The sequence below is a fragment of the Pinus tabuliformis genome, chromosome 2_1 (genome assembly GCF_031772625.1).
Source record: "Pinus tabuliformis cultivar Carrire ecotype Pingquan chromosome 2_1, CPIR1, whole genome shotgun sequence".
In the NCBI taxonomy this organism is placed as follows: Eukaryota; Viridiplantae; Streptophyta; class Pinopsida; order Pinales; family Pinaceae; genus Pinus; species Pinus tabuliformis.
Window position 1 is genome coordinate 614,135,698 of NC_142299.1, and position 17,104 is coordinate 614,152,801.

Sequence of the window (17,104 nt, forward strand, 5' to 3'; positions counted from 1 at the left end):
CTCAAGCATTGAGGACAACACTTTTTTGAAGAAGAGGGGCATGTTAGGTCCCTATAATACTAGTGATTACCCCATTACTATTGTAGTTATATCCCTTATTAATATTGTTGTGCCCCTATTGTCCCCATATTGTTATTATTGTGCCCCATAGAATCCCTCTATTGTTATTTTTGTGCCTTTATATTATTATTGTTAGGTCGGCTGGGTTATATTGTGACTCCTTTGACTCCTATATATAGAAAGGAGGTTTTTTCATTTGAATCATCAAAGAATCATTCATTTGTGTAATGTAAAGGAGGTTTCCCCCTCGAAGAGGCTGAATTATAAGGCGTTGATCTATCTTTTAATCTTTTTGTGAGCTGGTTTCATAATATCAAATTGAGTGCAGTATGGTCAAACTGGGTGCAGTATCAGCATGACGGTCACATCTGTCTCGTACACTCCCACGCGTAGTATCCTGACACTCTGTAATTATAGAAAATAACTTGTCCTCAACCTCTACTAGGTCCTCCTCCTCCTCAGCCTCGTCTGTGCACCTGATATCATCTGCCCGCTCCCCCAACGCATTGATCTGGAGGTCGCATTTCTCTCTACATTAGATATGTGAGCATTATTTCCATGATCAAATCATAGCTATGGTAATTACGCTCATCGTGGCCCACCGATTTACAAAAATTGCAAAATAATTGTTGCGGCATCTGTATAAACTTTTGCAGCATGTGACAATTGTCTATTACATGTTTTCCAGCCACCTGATAGATAACGCACCATAGCGCCGGCCCTGTACTTGGTCCTGTTGGAGCTTCCTGACTCATAGGCATTGGCCCTCCTCCTGTAATATAATTCTCAAAGATAGGGAAGTGATCTTTATCATGCCCTTGGATTTTACATTTGAGGCACCAAACTTCTTTGCGCACCTTCGACTGAGCCGCTTTTTCCTTTCTCAAGCTCTGTAATTCCAAGCAGAGATTATGCAATTCTGCGTGAACCTGATGAAATCCTAAAGGAGCATCCTGAATAGGCACTTCGTTCAATATCATCGCAATTTCTAGGGCTTCTGCCTGGGTCCCTACATTTTCCTGTGATAAAGAAACCCTTAGATGGCATAGGAGTGAAGGAACAAACCATTCGCGGTGCTGAATATCCATGAGATTCATGTTAGCTTCACAGATCTGACACTTCAATATTTGATCTAATTTCTAGGTTGTTTCGTCAGGTCTGATCATGATTTCCTTGAATCCAACAACTGATTGCGATTCAGACTTGGGCCTACTGAATTACTTATTTAAAGCAGTTTGAGTGTCCGTAACGATGCCAATGGGTTATCGGTGCAATACTCATTGTACCATGTCAACACGTGATCTTGTAGAGCAGTAACCAACTGCACCTTCTTTATATTATCATTGATAATATTTTGTTCCGTCCATACAACCTTCACAACGTACCAAAACTGATCCGGTTCCTCACTTCCCAAGCCCTTGAAAACAGGAAACTTCATGGTATTCGACATATTGAACGGTGGCAGAGGTGTTGGTGGCGTGGGTGAAGGAGTATGTTGTGGAGGTGAAGTTGGAGGTGGTGTGGGTGGATGATTTATTCACGGAAAACCCTGCTTTATTAACTGTACAACTTTTCACGGTGAGGCCTGTACTACTCCCTCGTTGTCACTTGATGGAGGTTCTATCAATGGGCTGTATTTAAGCCATGCTCTCTCCTGATTTCTAAATAATTGTCCACTTTGCATAGATCCAAACATAAAGGCAGTGGCGTAACCCGCTTTTCACTCAAGAGAATTTTAATTTAAGTATTCAAAGTTTTCAAACAATTACCTCACTGTCCCTTGAAAAAGTGTCGCTCTGCTTCACTGTAGCTGAGTGAGATATTGACCACGAATTCTGTCACAAATCCTCCTATGACTCGATCAAGCCAGTGGTCAACAACGCACGTGATATTATCTTTAGAAGCTCCCAAACTTCACACTAGCTCTGGGGTCCACACTATTAGAATGTCAAGCCTCCACCTTCCTTGATCGTCTACCAATTTAGCGATCCACTCGTATATTTCGATCAGGAAGGTGCAGAAGAAGATCTTGTGTATTTATGTGTAAAGATATCTGTCCAACCACTCTTATTTTGCTAGGCACAGATTTGTGTTTCTTGTGCCGCAAATTCGTGGATCTTTATATCCAACCACTTCTCAATTTCTTTCTTTGTTTGATTCTAGTGATGCGACATCACACATCTCTTTACGCAAATCCCAGTCCCGACAATGGAACCATTTCTTGGCTTAGTGGTTCTCGACCCAGGTTTAGAGTTAGTTGTGCTAAACAAATCCCTACACTACTCACCCTTTCGGCATCAATCCATGGAGCGCGGAGTGAAGTCTCCCCTGAAGTAGTATGGGGGGATGCTGGAACCAAGTTTCTGCACCCAGACATCAACGTGATGTCGTTTTATGCCCTAAATCTGCCTTCATGCAGATCGATAAGCCTTTAAGGCTTATCGATATAACTTCCTTGAATCGGCCTCTAGACCTCTGTGAAGGTCTACGACTGGCTTTTGTGGACCCTGAATAGGCTAATCAACCACTTACACGCATCCAAGACTATTCTTAACCCAACAATTATTCAGTCCTGCTTAAGTGTTGGATAACTTTAACATGCAATAGTATAATCTTCACGTAAACAATTGATATCAATTGTGTTCAATATAACACTATAAACCATGTAAATTCGCGCATCAATACATCATTATTTGATACAAGCATTATTTATCACGTCATAAAGTGCATTCATACATAACAAAAGTAAATGGGTAAACATAGGAATCTCAGTAATAATCTTCTTTATTGATAATCCATTCAACTTACAGACTCAAGACTTCCTTGCGCACTTAGCTGCAGGGGTTCGTTCACTCGGCTACAGACTCTACTCTAGACCTCGACACACACAGTTGTAGAGCCTCTTCTTCCCTAAGACTTCTACGATCTTCCCTTATACTGACCCATTACATTCATCTTCATCATATGTTATCTCCTTAGAAATCCATAAGACACACTTATTTATACAATCCCATGGTTCGCTGACCATGGGTAGATCTACCAAAATCCGACATAACTTACATAAAAGAGAGTAAAAACCCTTTTTGACTCTTTAATTATCTACACGTTCCACAACCACAATTTGCGGAGACTTTACATTGTATATAACAAAACTTGGTCTTTTGTCCCAAAACCTGGGCTTTTGACGCAAAAGTTGACCCAGGGGACCCCATCCCAATTGGTACTACTGCGGAGGAGATCTAGATCGAGTTGAATGTCGGTGAGCCTACTTTTCTATAGGGGAAAACACGTTACTTTATTGATGTTTCACCTATGAAGATTGTGAAGAATCCTGATGGTTCACTGCAGAGAGCAACGATGATGCAGTCAATGCACTGTGAAGGAGTGAAGGGAGCTTCAAGAACATAGTAGAGGACCATGCTGGATTCCATTCCCAATGATTTGAATCGACCGTGCGAAAATCCAATGCCAGAGATGTGTGAGAGGCATCTCACATAGGAATTGAGAGGGGTGGGACTAAATGACATCCTCTCGTTTGATTTTATGGATACCCCTCCTCTTCAAGCACTCATATCTACGATGGAACAACTATACAGTTTAGGAGCTTTGGATGAGGAGGGTCTTCTAACCAAATTGAGGAGGAAAATGGTTGAATTTCCATTGGAACCTCCTTTGTCAAAGATGCTCCTTTCCATTGATGACCTTGGCTTTAGCGATGAGATATTGACCATAATAACAATTCTTCAGACACATAACATTTTCTATATGCCTCGAGAGAAGCAAGCTCAATCTGACCAAAAAAGATAATTTTTTTTCCAACTAGAAGAGGACCACTTAACATTATTATCCATGTATGAGGCCAGGAGGTAAAAAAACTTCTCAGGTCGATGGTGTTCTGAAAATTTTGTATAATTTTGCTCTTTAAGGAGAGACCAGGATGTGAGAAAGCAATTGATGACCATTATGGACAAGTGTCTTTACAAGATTCTTGGTATTCTTTTTTATTCATTGTTTTTTAAAATTTTGATACAGTCCTTAGTTTTTTTTCTTTCGACTCTTGCAAAATATCTAAAGATTTCTTCCCATAATATGATGGAAGGGTACCTCCCTGCATACAAATCTCAGTTTCTCACTTATTCCAAGCTTCGATTGTGCTTTGAGATATTTCTTTTAGTGACATCTGGGGTATGCCTTTCCATGCAAGTTATCACTGTATTTTCCTTGATGTTCACCTCCACATATTCCTTGAAGTTTTTTTCTTTATAAACACCTTCAATTTAGCCCCCAAGCAAGATTCATGGATGTGTGCATGTATCAGAATTTTTTGTCTCCAAATATTTAATCCATGATGCCATTTTGATAAATCTATGTGAGATAATACAATGAAACTGAATCACCTAATAAATATTATTTTGTTTGGAACCAGCCACCGAATAAAAAACAAAATGGTGCCCCCAAACAAGTATACAAGTACCTGTTCATCACTAAAATACACAAGTTGGCCATAGGATTCAAAGACAGAAGTTTTCCTCAAGGAATTGGCATAAAGACCTCATTATGCTGGAAACATTTTCTCAAAGTGCTCAAGGGAGAAAAGATAAGTGTATTCCTTATTTAGAAGAATTCTGAAACTTGATCTTGTTAACACTTTCAGCCCATTAAGACATGAAGACAGTTATGGAGAAAGTCATAGCTAGCAATGAGAATAATAACCTTATGCCTAGAATGAGAAATTTATTTATTTTTATCCCAATGGACTATATCCCCACTGTATTGTGGCTTGATGTCTCTAGTTGTATATCTCTAGAAAGTCTTGAGAATACTGCTACCCAATCCTTCCTTAAATATATCTAAAGAAGGCAAGTGATTTTACTTCTCCTTCATGATCCCTGTTAGATTTCCTTCTATCTTTGGATGAGGGAAAAATGGGAGTATTAAGCCCCCTCTAAGTGTACACCCTTCCTACCACAATTGAACTATATTGGAAAATACCTCAACAGGTATATAAAAGACTATTTCTTAGAATGCTGAATATAACTACTATAAATGTCCATCACACTACTATGCAAAGTGCCTCAGAATGACATGCGTTTTGACGAGTAACAGTTGCTTAGATCATAGATATATGGAAGCATCCACCAGCATGATTATTCCATTAATTCACTTTAAAATATGTGCCAAGGCACGGATAGTTTAAATATTTACTGGTAATTATTATTATTTACTCATTTTCTCCAAAAGCAAGCAGTGCCGGAAAGTTAAGCAGTTGTGAAATGCCAAGATATCATGAGCATGTCCACATGGAGGGATGGGAACAAGACTCGCCTTCAGTCCCAATGTTCCTAAACTAACCCAAGCGGAACTTGAGGTTATTTAAAATCTTAAGCATAGACAGAATCCTCTAGTCTCTAATGCATAAGCCATTGAGGCAACATTTCGAGGGCTGAATGTAATGTACCCAAAAAAATTCATTTTACTGCAACAACGCATTAGTAAGAGTATGTTGCGATAGATCATGAGTACCACTTGGGAAATATGCCTTTAATATGTATAATTGTTTCAATTGTTTCTAAAAGGCCAAACAAATTTTTGATTATTGGAATGTTGAAAAAATGTGTAACTAGGTTTAGTCTTCTTAAGTATGAAATGTATTCTTTTAAATTATATTAGCAATTGCCCCAAAAGGTTCAAGGAGACACCGATAAGTTTTTTTAAATTAAAGAAGTTCTACTTAGTTTCCATAATCATGCAAAAAAAAATTGATATATTAAATTTAAGTTTTTCATCAAATGCTATTAAAATCTATAAAACCAAACTCAACAAACATCGTGAGTTCCCTCTCAGCATGTTCCCATCCAGAGGCTCTATAACAAGGAAAATGGATCCATGATTACATGATTCAAAGTAATTTTGAAACATATATCTTTGTAGAAAATTCCCTTGTAGCCCTGTATGCCAGGTGTGGGGACATAGAATCTGCAAGCTAATTGTTTGAGATGATGGCCAAAACAAATGTGGTCTTACAATGATTGTTGGTTATGTGCAAAGCAGACATGCCCACGAAGCCTTCACACTCTTGAATCAAATGAAACTTGATGAGTTACCTGACTCTGTGACTCTGGTGAGTGTGCTTCCGGCATGTGCCCATTTAGCAGCTTTACAACAAGTCTATTTATTGTTATATACTAAGAAATGGATTTGAGCTGGATGTTGTTGTTGGGACTTCCCTTATCGAAATGTATGCCAAATGTGGGAAGAGACATATTGCATAAGAAATTTTTAACAATATGTTAGCAAGAAACGTGGTCTCATGGAATACAATTATAGCTTGATATGGCATGCAAAGTCTTAGAAAGAGTCAAAGACAACACTCTTTTTAATTCAAACATTTTCTTGGAAGAATTTAACAGTTGACTCAAACTTCTCCCCATTATGTTGTGCTTTATGGAAGCCAAACTCAGAAATCTGAAAATTATCCATCTGCAAATCTGAGTTTTTTAGACTATCTTGGTTTGAAAATTTTATTTTTTTTAATGCATATTCATGGTAATCAGTTTCATTTTTATGAAGGCATCATAGGCTCCCAGTTTGCTATCGTCTGGACTCATTGGGAACTCAACCCTGCAATGTCTTGAACCTAGTTAAAATATTATGTTTTTTTATAATTGATTTGTGATTCATACTTTGAGTCACACCATTCTCAATGTTCCCATGTTTGTTCCCTATTTCTATTGAGATTTGAAAAATTATAACATTGGAAGTTGAAACATTACAATATTATATCAACTTCCTGTAAACAATTTATTTTAATATGTATATTTTTCTCTTGTGATGCCTCTACAATTACATTGAAATTGTTACATTTAATTGGAAATGTTATATGCATCAGTGTAAGTCCAAAGAACTCGGTCGTACAATTTTTTTGTTAGGTCCCTATAATACTAGTGATTCCCCCATTACTGTTGTCATTGTAGCCCTTATTGTTATTGTTGTGCCCCTATTGTCCCATATTGTTATTATTGTGCCCCATAGAATTCCACTATTGTTATTATTGTGCCCTTATATTATTATTGTTATGTCGGTTTTGATTATATTCTGACTCCTTAGACTCCTATATATAGAAAGGAGGTTTTGTCATTTGTATCATCCAAGAATAGTTCATTTGTGTAATGTAAAAGAGGTTGCCCCCTCGCAGAGGTTGATTTTGAAAGTGTTGTTCTATCTTTTCTTCTATTTTTAGAGTTGGTTTCATAACATTTGGTATCAAAGCTTTGGATTCTAGGGTTTCACTGCTCCAAACAGGTCATCGTGGGGTTTTCACTATAACCTTTTTTTCTGCGATGTTTCAGAAGCTAAAAAAGAAATCATTTGAGCCAAAGTCTCGCTGAACCTCGAGCCTAAATTTCAGATCTTGTCTCACTATATTTGCGGAGATATGATCGAAGGAAGTTAGAGTTTTTGCAGAATCCCGAAATATATCTCAAACAGGTGACCTAGGGAAAATCATCGTATCATTCTTTCTGAGAAAAATATTGAAATTTCGTAAGAATTTACAGAAAGAGAATGGTCTGTAGTTTTCTATGTATTGGTTTAAGGTCCCAAGGCTAAAATAGGGATACATGGAACTTCATGCAAGTTCACTCTATTGAACTAGTCTTTAATCAAGTCATCGTGGGAGATTTGGCATAACTCTTCCTTGGAGAATCCAATATTGATCAGACTTATGGGGTTGGAAAGAGGTCTCTGAGGGCTACCACAGGATGCAATTTAAGACCTTGGAGATTCAAAACTACAGAGATACAACAGATTCAATATCGAGCTCCTATAAAGTGAGAAAAGGTGTGTAGTTGTTTTTTTAATTTTGCATAAGTTTGGTTTGAAAAATTAGTTTGAAGGAATTCAAAGGGCATAGTGAAGCATAATTATCATTAATTTATGCACCGAAGAAAGAAAATGTAAACACCTAGTAAGCAACCTGAAAGCTCTAGCATGACTCATGAAGAAGAGGAAGAAATGAAACATGATATAGCAAAATTATGAGACCAAGTGCAACAAATTTCACTCTCACAAAAGGTAACAACAGCTAAGATGGACGATTTAAAGAAAGGCATGGGAGCTAATATGGATGGTTTAAAGAAAGGCATGGAAGCTAAGATGGATGGCATGGAATCTAAGCTGAATGGCGTGGAAGCTAAAATGGATGGTATAGAAGAAAAACTTAAAGGTGACATGGAAGATTTGAAGATAGATTTGACAAAGTTGATACAAGAAATGCTTAATAATGGTGAAAGGGTAGTAAAGGAAACTCACAATGAGAACAAAATAAATGTTAATCATGATTTCATAGACTCTAATGTTGGATTGAAGATCCACCATGTTCCAAAGATCGATATGAGGAAGTTTGATGGCAAGGATCCCGTAACATGGATACTACATATGGAGCAATATTTCGATCTCCATAATGTGCAAAACACACAAAAGTTACGCATTGAAACTTTATATTTGGAACCCAATCAGTTTGCATGGTATCAATGGCTTTTCTCTCGTAAACAAATTTTCACTTGGGAAATTTTACAGAAGAAATGATAGCACATTATGAGGATACAAAAAGCAACACTTTTTTTAGCCAATTGATAAATCTCAAACAAAAAGGTTCAATGATGGAGCACATTGAGGACTTCTAAAAATTGAATATAAGGGTAAAAAATATTCTAGAGGAGCATAGGATTGATGTGTTCATAGGGACTTTAAAGGATAACATCCAACATGAGGTTCACCTTTGGGAACCTGATTCATCGGAGAAGGCTTTCAGGTTGGCAAGAAAAATGGAAAGCAAAATTATGGCAACAAGGAATCCTACCACTCACAACTATAAAAATGGAAGTGTTGTTTCTCCTAGCCTTCCACAACCTACAAGGTTGGCATCACAATAATTGGAAGAAAAAACAACAAAAGGGCTTTGTTACAGTTGTGATAGAAAATACACTAAAGGTCATAAGTGCACTGAGAAGAAATTATTTTACATAGATTGTGAAGAGGAGGAAGAAAAGGAACAAGAAATTTCAAAAGAAGAGGTTATACATCAGAAACAAACCCTAGAGAAAGAAGACATTAATCCGACCATATCTTGTAATGCATTGGCAGGAATTACCACTCCTCAAACTATCAATATAGAAGGACATATCAGGAAGAAAAAGGTAATAGTTTTGATTGATTCGGGTAGTACCCATAATTTTATTCTTTGTAAGATAGCCAAGGAATTGAATTGCTTCCTATATCCAGCACCAGAGTGTTAAGTGATGGTTGTAAGTGGAGGAACCATAAATTTCTCTAGAAAGTACCATATTATCGAGTTATCCATGGGAGAGTATGTATTGAGTAGCTTAATGCTTTCCATTCCAATGGGTGGTGTTGATGTTGTACTAGGAGTCCAATGGCTACAATCTTTGGGTATAATAACTTTTAATTTTCAAGAAATTTTCATGATTTTTATCTTTTTTATTTTTTAATTATTATTATTATTATTATTATTTTCGGAAGGAAAGGAAGTTGAATTAAGGGGTATCATAGGGAAATCGGGAAAGAGAATTAGCTCTAACAGAATGAGAAATATTCTAAAGAAATGACAATGAGGCATACTTGCACAATTATGTTCACTAGAGGTTCCCACATCGAAATCATCTAATTCTCCAGATCTCCATAATGTCTTGGACAATCATTCCAAGGTTTTTGAGACTCCCAAAGGCCTCCCACCTATTCATGATCATGATCATGCTATTCGTTTGATTCCATGAAGTGTTCCTCCAAAAATCAGGCCTTACAGATATCCCTATGCCTAAAAGAGTGAAACTGAATGTATGGTTGTAGAAATGCTAGAGGCTGGTATAATTCAACCTAGTCAAAGTTGTTTCTCTGCTCCAGTAGTATTGGTGCACAAGAAGGATGGATCATGGAACATGTGTTCAGATTATAGGGAGCTCAACAAGATCACTATTAAATATAAATTTCCCATTCCTGTCATTGATGAATTATTGGACGAATTACATGGATCAATTTACCTCACCAAGTTGGATCTTCATTCAGGATATCATCAAATCAAAATGAAGACTGAAGACATTCTGAAAAGAACATTTAGAACTCATGAGGGTCATTATGAATTTTTGGTCATGCCTTTTGGCCTTACCAATGCACCTTCTACATTTCAAGGTTTGATGAATTCCATTTTCAAACCCTTCCTTAGAAAATTTGTGTTAGTATTTCTCGATGATATACTAATCTACAACAAGTTTTGGAATGATTATGTTCAACATGTTGACAGGGTACTCAAACTATTGGAGGAGAAAAAATTATAAGAAAAACCTCCAAATGTTTCTTTGGAGTACAATAGGTGGAATATCTGGGTCATATTGTATCTCATGAAGGTGTTAAGGTAGACCCTAGCAAAATTAAAGCCATTAAGGAATGCAAAATCCCCACATCCATAAAGCATCTGCGTGGATTTCTTGGGTTGACAGGGTATTATCGCAAGTTTGTTAAGAATTATGGGAGAATAGTCACACCTCTAACAACATTATTGAAGAAAGATACATTTTCATGGACTCCAGAAGAAACGAATGCCTTTAAACATCTTAAAGAGACAATGTGCCAAGAACCGGTCTTAGCTACGCCGGACTTCACAAAAATATTTATTGTGGAATGTGATGCCTCATAAAATGGAACTGGTGTTGTTTTAATCCAATAAGAAAGACCCATTTCTTTTTAAAGTCATCCAATCAAAGGGAAGTATTTACAAAAAGATATTTATGACAAGGAAATGTTGGCAATACTACATGCACTGAAGAAATGGTGACCCTACCTAATGGGAAGACATTTCAAGATAAAAACAGATCATGATAGTCTTAAATACCTTTTAGAACAAATATCATCTTCAGAAGAGCAACAAAAATGGGTCACAAAGATGTTAGGTTATGACTTTGAAATCATCTACAAAAAAGGGAAGCAAAATGTTGTGGCAGATGCACTCTCAAGAAAGGATGATGATGTGGAAGCATTTCTTTGCACCATTTCTATTATCCAACCACATTGGATAAATGAAGCAAGGTATGAATGGAAGAATGACGAAGAAGTGTGGGCACTCATTCAAAAGTTACAACAAGATCCTAGTATATCTGGTACATTTAGCTGGAAAAATGATTCGTTATGGTAAAAAGATCGCTTATACCTATGTAAGAATTCCCAAATCAAACAAATGATTCTTATGGAATTGCACAACTCTCCCTTAGGAGGGCACTCGTGATTTTTAAAAACTTACCACAGGGTTAAGAAGGAAGTTTTTTTTGATGGCCTTACTGATATTCAAAAGTTTGTGATGGAATTTTTCGTTTGCCAACAAAGTAAAGTTGAAACAATTAAGACCCCAAGTCTATTACAACCTTTATCTATTCCAAGCCAACTTGGGAGGAGGTTTCAATGGATTCTATCACAAGTTTACCCAAGTCCGAAGGAAAGAGTGTCATCATGGTGGTAGTTGAAAGACTTACCAAGTATGCACACTTTGTGCATTATCTCATCCATTTAATGCCAGTACAGTTTCTACTGCATTTATGGAAACAATTCAAAAGCTACATGGAAACCCAAATATTATCGTAAGTGACAGAGATCCCATTTTCACTGGAAGTTTTTGGAAAAAATTATTTTCTTGTCTTGGTACTTAGTTAGCTCATAGCTCATCTTATCATCCTTAATCTGATGGGAAAACTTAGATAGTAAACAAATGTTTGTAATGATGTCTTCGTTGCTTTGTAGATTTTGAATGGTATAACACTTCCTTCCATACTGCAACAAAAATGGTCCCATTTATGACACTTTATGGATATCATCCATTATCCATCACATCATATTTAAGAGAAAATTCTAAGGTTCAAGAAGTGGAAGATCACATCGAGTATCAACAACAAGTTCTCCATCTCTTAAAGGATAACCTCACTTTGGCACAGAATAAAATGAAACAATAGGAAAATCAACATCGCAACGAAAGAAGTTTTGGATGTAGGTGAATGGGTATTTCTAAGGCTACAACCATATAATAAAATGCCCCTCAAGCAAGATAAGAAGGATAATAAATTATCACCAAAGTATTATGGTCCTTACAAGGTGTTGCAAAAGAATTGTACTATGGCATACAAATTGGAGCTTCCTACAGATTCCCGAGTGCACCTAGTTTTCCATGTTTCATGCTTAAAGAAGGTTATATGTGACAAGCTCCCAGTTTAAACAATATTTAAAGAACTTGACGAGGAAGGAAAAATCATATTGGAACTTGAAGCAGTCGCAGAAACAAGAACTCGACAGCTACGAAATCGATTAATTTCGGAGTATCTCATCAAGTGGAAGAACTTACCCGCTGAAGATTCCACATGGGAGGATGAGAATTTCATACAGAAGCATCCAAAACTAATCAAGCATTGAGGAAAACACTTTTTTGAAGGATAGGGGAATGTTAGGTCCCTATAATACTAGTGATTCCCCCATTACTATTGTCATTGTAGCCGTTATTGTTATTGTTGTGCCCATATTGTCCCCATATTGTTATTATTATGCCCCATAGAAGCCCACTATTGTTATTGTTGTGCCCTTATATTATTATTGTTATGTCGGCTTTGATTACATTGTGACCCCTTAGAATCCTATATATATAAAGGAGATTTTGTCCTTTGTATCATCCAAGAATAGTTCATGTGTGTAATGTAAAGTGGGTTGCTCCCTCGAAGAGGCTGATTTTGAAAACGTTGATCTATCTTTTCTTCTATTTTGAGAGTTGCTTGCATAACAGTCTTGAACCCAGTTAAAATATTATGCTTTTTTATAATTGATTTGTGATTCATACTTAAGTCTGAGACGCACCATTCTCAAGGTTCCTAAGTTTGTTACCTATTTCTATTGAGTTTTGCAACGTTCTAGATTTAAAAGTTGAAACATTGAAATATTGTACAATTTCGTGTGAAAAAATTAAATTAATATGTATATTGTTCTCTTGTGATGCATCTACAATGACATTGAAATGGTTACAACAATTGGCAATGTTCTATGCATCAGTGTAGGTGCAAAGACATTGGTTCGACATTGAAATTCTTATATGTTGTGGCAGACTTAGATGGTTGATTTTCCAACATATGTGCAACATTGCTTGCATTCATGTAGGCTTTATGTTTTGGTGATTATGGTTTCGGCTGAAATCGTTTTGCAATTCCTGGTGTGCAACTTTTTTCTGGAATTATGATTTGAGTCATATTGTCTATGGTTTTTTCAAATCTTGCTTTTTTTTTTTGTTTTCCTCATTTGTTTTTGGGCTCATGTGACAAGCAGGCTTGTGCTTTATACAAGAATTGGTGGCCTATGCTAATAGGTACTATTACTTGTGTCTGTTTGAGACCAAAGATTATTTTTCTCGTTGGTATCATGGAAGACACAATTCAAGATATGAACTGCACTAGTGTGAAACTAATGTTGGAAGGTGGAATTTTTTTGCAACCATTATGTATGTAATGCTGCCAATACCATTGTTATTTTTTGGACCTGGAGATTCTTCAGTTATTAGTTCTACAGAAGGTGGAGGGCATGTTTTACAACATCCACTCTATTCAGCATTTTTGCAAATTCTGAAGTAGTGTGCAACTGATATTTTCTATCATTTTCAACATTTGTAATAACAGATGGGTGGATGCAGCAAAATTCTTGACTGGAGCTTCTATAATTGGGAGCATTTCAATACCTTCTATCCTAAATCATGTTGATGTTATTAGGCTGGGAGCCATGTTTTTGGTGTTTGCATCCCTTTTTGTGTTTGGTTGTACAACATTTTGTTATTTTCATATGGGAGTTGAAGACAAATATAGCTATTTCTAAAGACTGTAGATTTTGTTATGTGAGTGAGGTGTAAGTTTTGTCAAATTATTAATGCTTTGAAGGAAAGGAGCAACAACATTTCTCCACTCATCAACATTTATTTGTAATTCATCTATGGTGTTTTCCGAGTTGCTCATTGTTTTTTATGCAAGTATTGATGGAAGTGAAGATTTCCACAGTTGATTTGGTGGTTACAATTGAAGTCAAGATTTCCAGAAAAGTGACCTTTGATGTTAGAAGCATGGCCTTGAATGTTATCTATGGGCCTTAACTTTTGTGGTTTGAATAAGAAATCCTTTGTTTGATTTTAGCATTTCTTCTGTTACTTATGTTGGACCTTCTTTGAGTTCGAACTCCACCACAATATAAGGGATTCTAAATGCATATTTTTACCAAACTGACAAAGATGAGGCAACGAAGCTATTAGTATGCATTAATCTCATTTTCCAGCGCTATAGGTGACCCTTGACAAGTGGGTTTTCTAGCATTGTCGGTGGCCCTTGGCAAACTTATCTGGTGATTTCTAAATCGTAAGAGGTGCCAAGCTCAAAACACTTGACAGGTGAGACAATATTCTTCACAAAGATTATTTTTCGTTTGGATATTTCAAGATTGGAAAAGTCATGCAGATAAATTCCTAAATCACAAAATTTGACATAGGACAACAGTTATCGCATAAGATTTTGCATCTGATTGAGGATTGGAATGTAAATTTTATGTTCAAAGTAGAAAGAAATAGTTGAAATCTTTATATGAATTTATTTTTTTCTTAATACTAAAAAAAAATCTTCAAATAGAATTCCAATTATTTAGGAAAACTTATCTGGTGATTCCTAAATCATAAGAGGTTCCAAGCTCGAAACACTTGCTTGGTGAGACAATATTCTTCATGAATATTATTTTTCATTCGGATATTGAAAGATTGGACAAGCTAGCTGCAAACAATGGTGCAAATAAATTCCTAAATCACAAAATTTGATGCAGGACAATGGTTATCCCATAATATTTTTCATTCTATTGAGTGAGGATTGGAATGTAAATTTTTTGTTCAAGTTTAAAAGAAATAGTTGCAAGATTTTAAAAGAAATAGTTACATGTTTTATATGAATTTAATTTATGCTTGATACCGGAAAAATTTCTTCAAACAAAATTCCATTTATTCTGAAGTGCAGGTTAATTGATGCTAGGCATGTGGGAGTGGAGTGAATTTAATTTCTGCTTGATACAGGAAATTTTTCTTCAAACAAAATTCCAGTTATTCCAGAGTGCAGGTTAATTGATGCTACGCATGTGGGAGTGGAGCACTCCATTATTTAATGATAGTTAAACCTTTTTGATGGATATAAGCTTGCTCCTAATTACACACATGAATGCATTCATGGCGGAAACAATATGACTGAGCACTAAGAGGATCATGGCGTTAACATGAAGCATACGTGCTTAACTGTTTCATTTTCTATGCAAGCTCTGATCTATCGGACCCTCCTGGAACTCCAGGCACACAGATGTCAAGTGGAGCATAAGGGTGGGCATAAAACTTTGTGCACAATTGTCATAAGGACACCATAACCATAGACGAAAACCAGCTATGCACTGATTCAAAAGAAGGCCTATTGGCCTAAAAATGAAGAGAAATTATTGTTATTGGAGCATGGGTTTCATGCTCAAGTTATTTTATTTTATAGGTCAAGCACCCATTGAGTGCTTCTAGGGTTTTTCCTAGGTTTAAGAGTCATTTTCATATATTGAAGACCCTATGGGAACATTGTATCTTGTAAAGAAAAAATTATTTTGTCTTTAAAGTGTCGAAATACCTCCAAGATCAGGTCGACCTAGAATTTGTTAAGTCGACCTACATGAAGAGCCACATCTACCCTTGAAGAAGCTTATATATAAACAGAAACTCATCCTCCATTAGCCTCACTCACTCACATCTCATTCTATGTGAAGAAGAGGGCTAAGAAAGGTCGAAGAAGAAGGATGAAGAAGAGGTTGAAGAAGGTTGAAGAGCTTGGGCTAGTTCTCTCTCTCCCACGTGTAAGTCGAAGTTAGGGTTTCTGCGTTGGGGCTATCTTTGGTTTGATCTTGGAGGAAAGAGAGAAAGGAAGTCAAGTGAATGTCACTTAGGGTATCTTTCTAGACCTAATACTCAAGGAAAGACAAGCAAAATGAACAATTATTGCAACCCAGTCATTTAGACCAACCTAACCTCTTTTATGAAGGATTCTTCACCAAATTTAGAGTCGATGGAGAGCCTCTGGGAGTGCAGTTTGATATATTCTTGAGGCCTGTAATGGAGTTCTATTTTATGGCTAGTAAGGAAGATAAGGTAGCTTATTTTAAAGACGCCAGGAGTTACATATTCTATGAAATAAATGATGTTGAAAGAATTAGAAAATAAAGACTCTTTTTGGGGGGTTGCAATGAACTGTGAAAATAGGGTAGCGATACCATTGATTATATACTCCCAATTCGTGGTCTAACAGTAACTGTCCTTTACTCTCATTTTACTCGCTTTTAATTCATTTTGCATGAGGATTCATTTCACTTCTGAAAAATAGTTGATGAACTCGGTACATGTAGTACAGACCACACAATTGATATTATGACCATAAATTTGAGAGCAAGCATATCTAATCCACACATGTTGACCAACTATTTAATGAGGTCAATCCTTCACTGGCAATCACCTCCACTACGCTGGTGAACAATTTGACATACAAATTGAAGTACCCAACTTATGAGGGTTTCTCCTCAATTATTTTTAACGAAGTTACCTTCAGCATGTACAGTGTTCATTTTCATTTTTGTCGGTTGCGTGACCTAATATAAATGCATGTATTTTCATTAAAAAAATTATTTGTGTGGATAGAGAAGTGATTCTGGTTGAGGCGATCAAGGGAATGGTGAGAAGCCCACTTGATCCCGTGATTCAATCCCAGTTTTCGTGTCACTCCCACCTGTTGAGCCAGGCATGGAGAGGAAGCATGTGGATACCCCTTCTCAAATAAGAATTCCTGGCAGGCTGCTTCCTAACCATTCTTATCGAACAAAGAATAGTAGGGGTCATGATTGGAGATACTATTCTTTCTGGTCCAAAAGCTCCTATATCAATAGTAAATGCCCTACCTCTGAGTGC

General features: G+C 36.5%; 1 protein-coding gene and 1 pseudogene across 1 annotated transcript; both read left to right on the forward strand.

The window, feature by feature from the left end:
• The first annotated feature begins 3,372 nt into the window (after positions 1 to 3,372).
• On the forward strand, positions 3,373 to 6,047 carry LOC149202008 (putative pre-mRNA-splicing factor ATP-dependent RNA helicase DEAH5 pseudogene; annotated as a pseudogene).
• A 7,148-nt stretch (positions 6,048 to 13,195) lies between these two features.
• Positions 13,196 to 13,965, forward strand: LOC149202009 (vacuolar protein sorting-associated protein 55 homolog). The gene is made up of 4 exons (XM_089399882.1): positions 13,196 to 13,312; positions 13,426 to 13,462; positions 13,588 to 13,675; positions 13,773 to 13,965. Exons 1-4 carry the CDS (start codon positions 13,214 to 13,216, stop codon positions 13,963 to 13,965), a joined length of 417 nt encoding a protein of 138 aa, XP_089256008.1. The 5' UTR covers positions 13,196 to 13,213.
• The last annotated feature ends 3,139 nt before the right edge of the window (positions 13,966 to 17,104 follow it).

Excerpts from the sequence above, each read along its gene's own strand:
- LOC149202009 (XM_089399882.1), top strand. The coding sequence starts at position 13,214 with ATGGTTGATTTTCCAACATATGTGCAACATTGCTTGCATTCATGTAGG. Across the intron at positions 13,463-13,587 it reads GAATTGGTGGCCTATGCTAA|CAACCATTATGTATGTAATG; the intron begins TAGGTACTATTA and ends GGAATTTTTTTG. Across the intron at positions 13,676-13,772 it reads AGTTCTACAGAAGGTGGAGG|ATGGGTGGATGCAGCAAAAT; the intron begins GCATGTTTTACA and ends TTGTAATAACAG.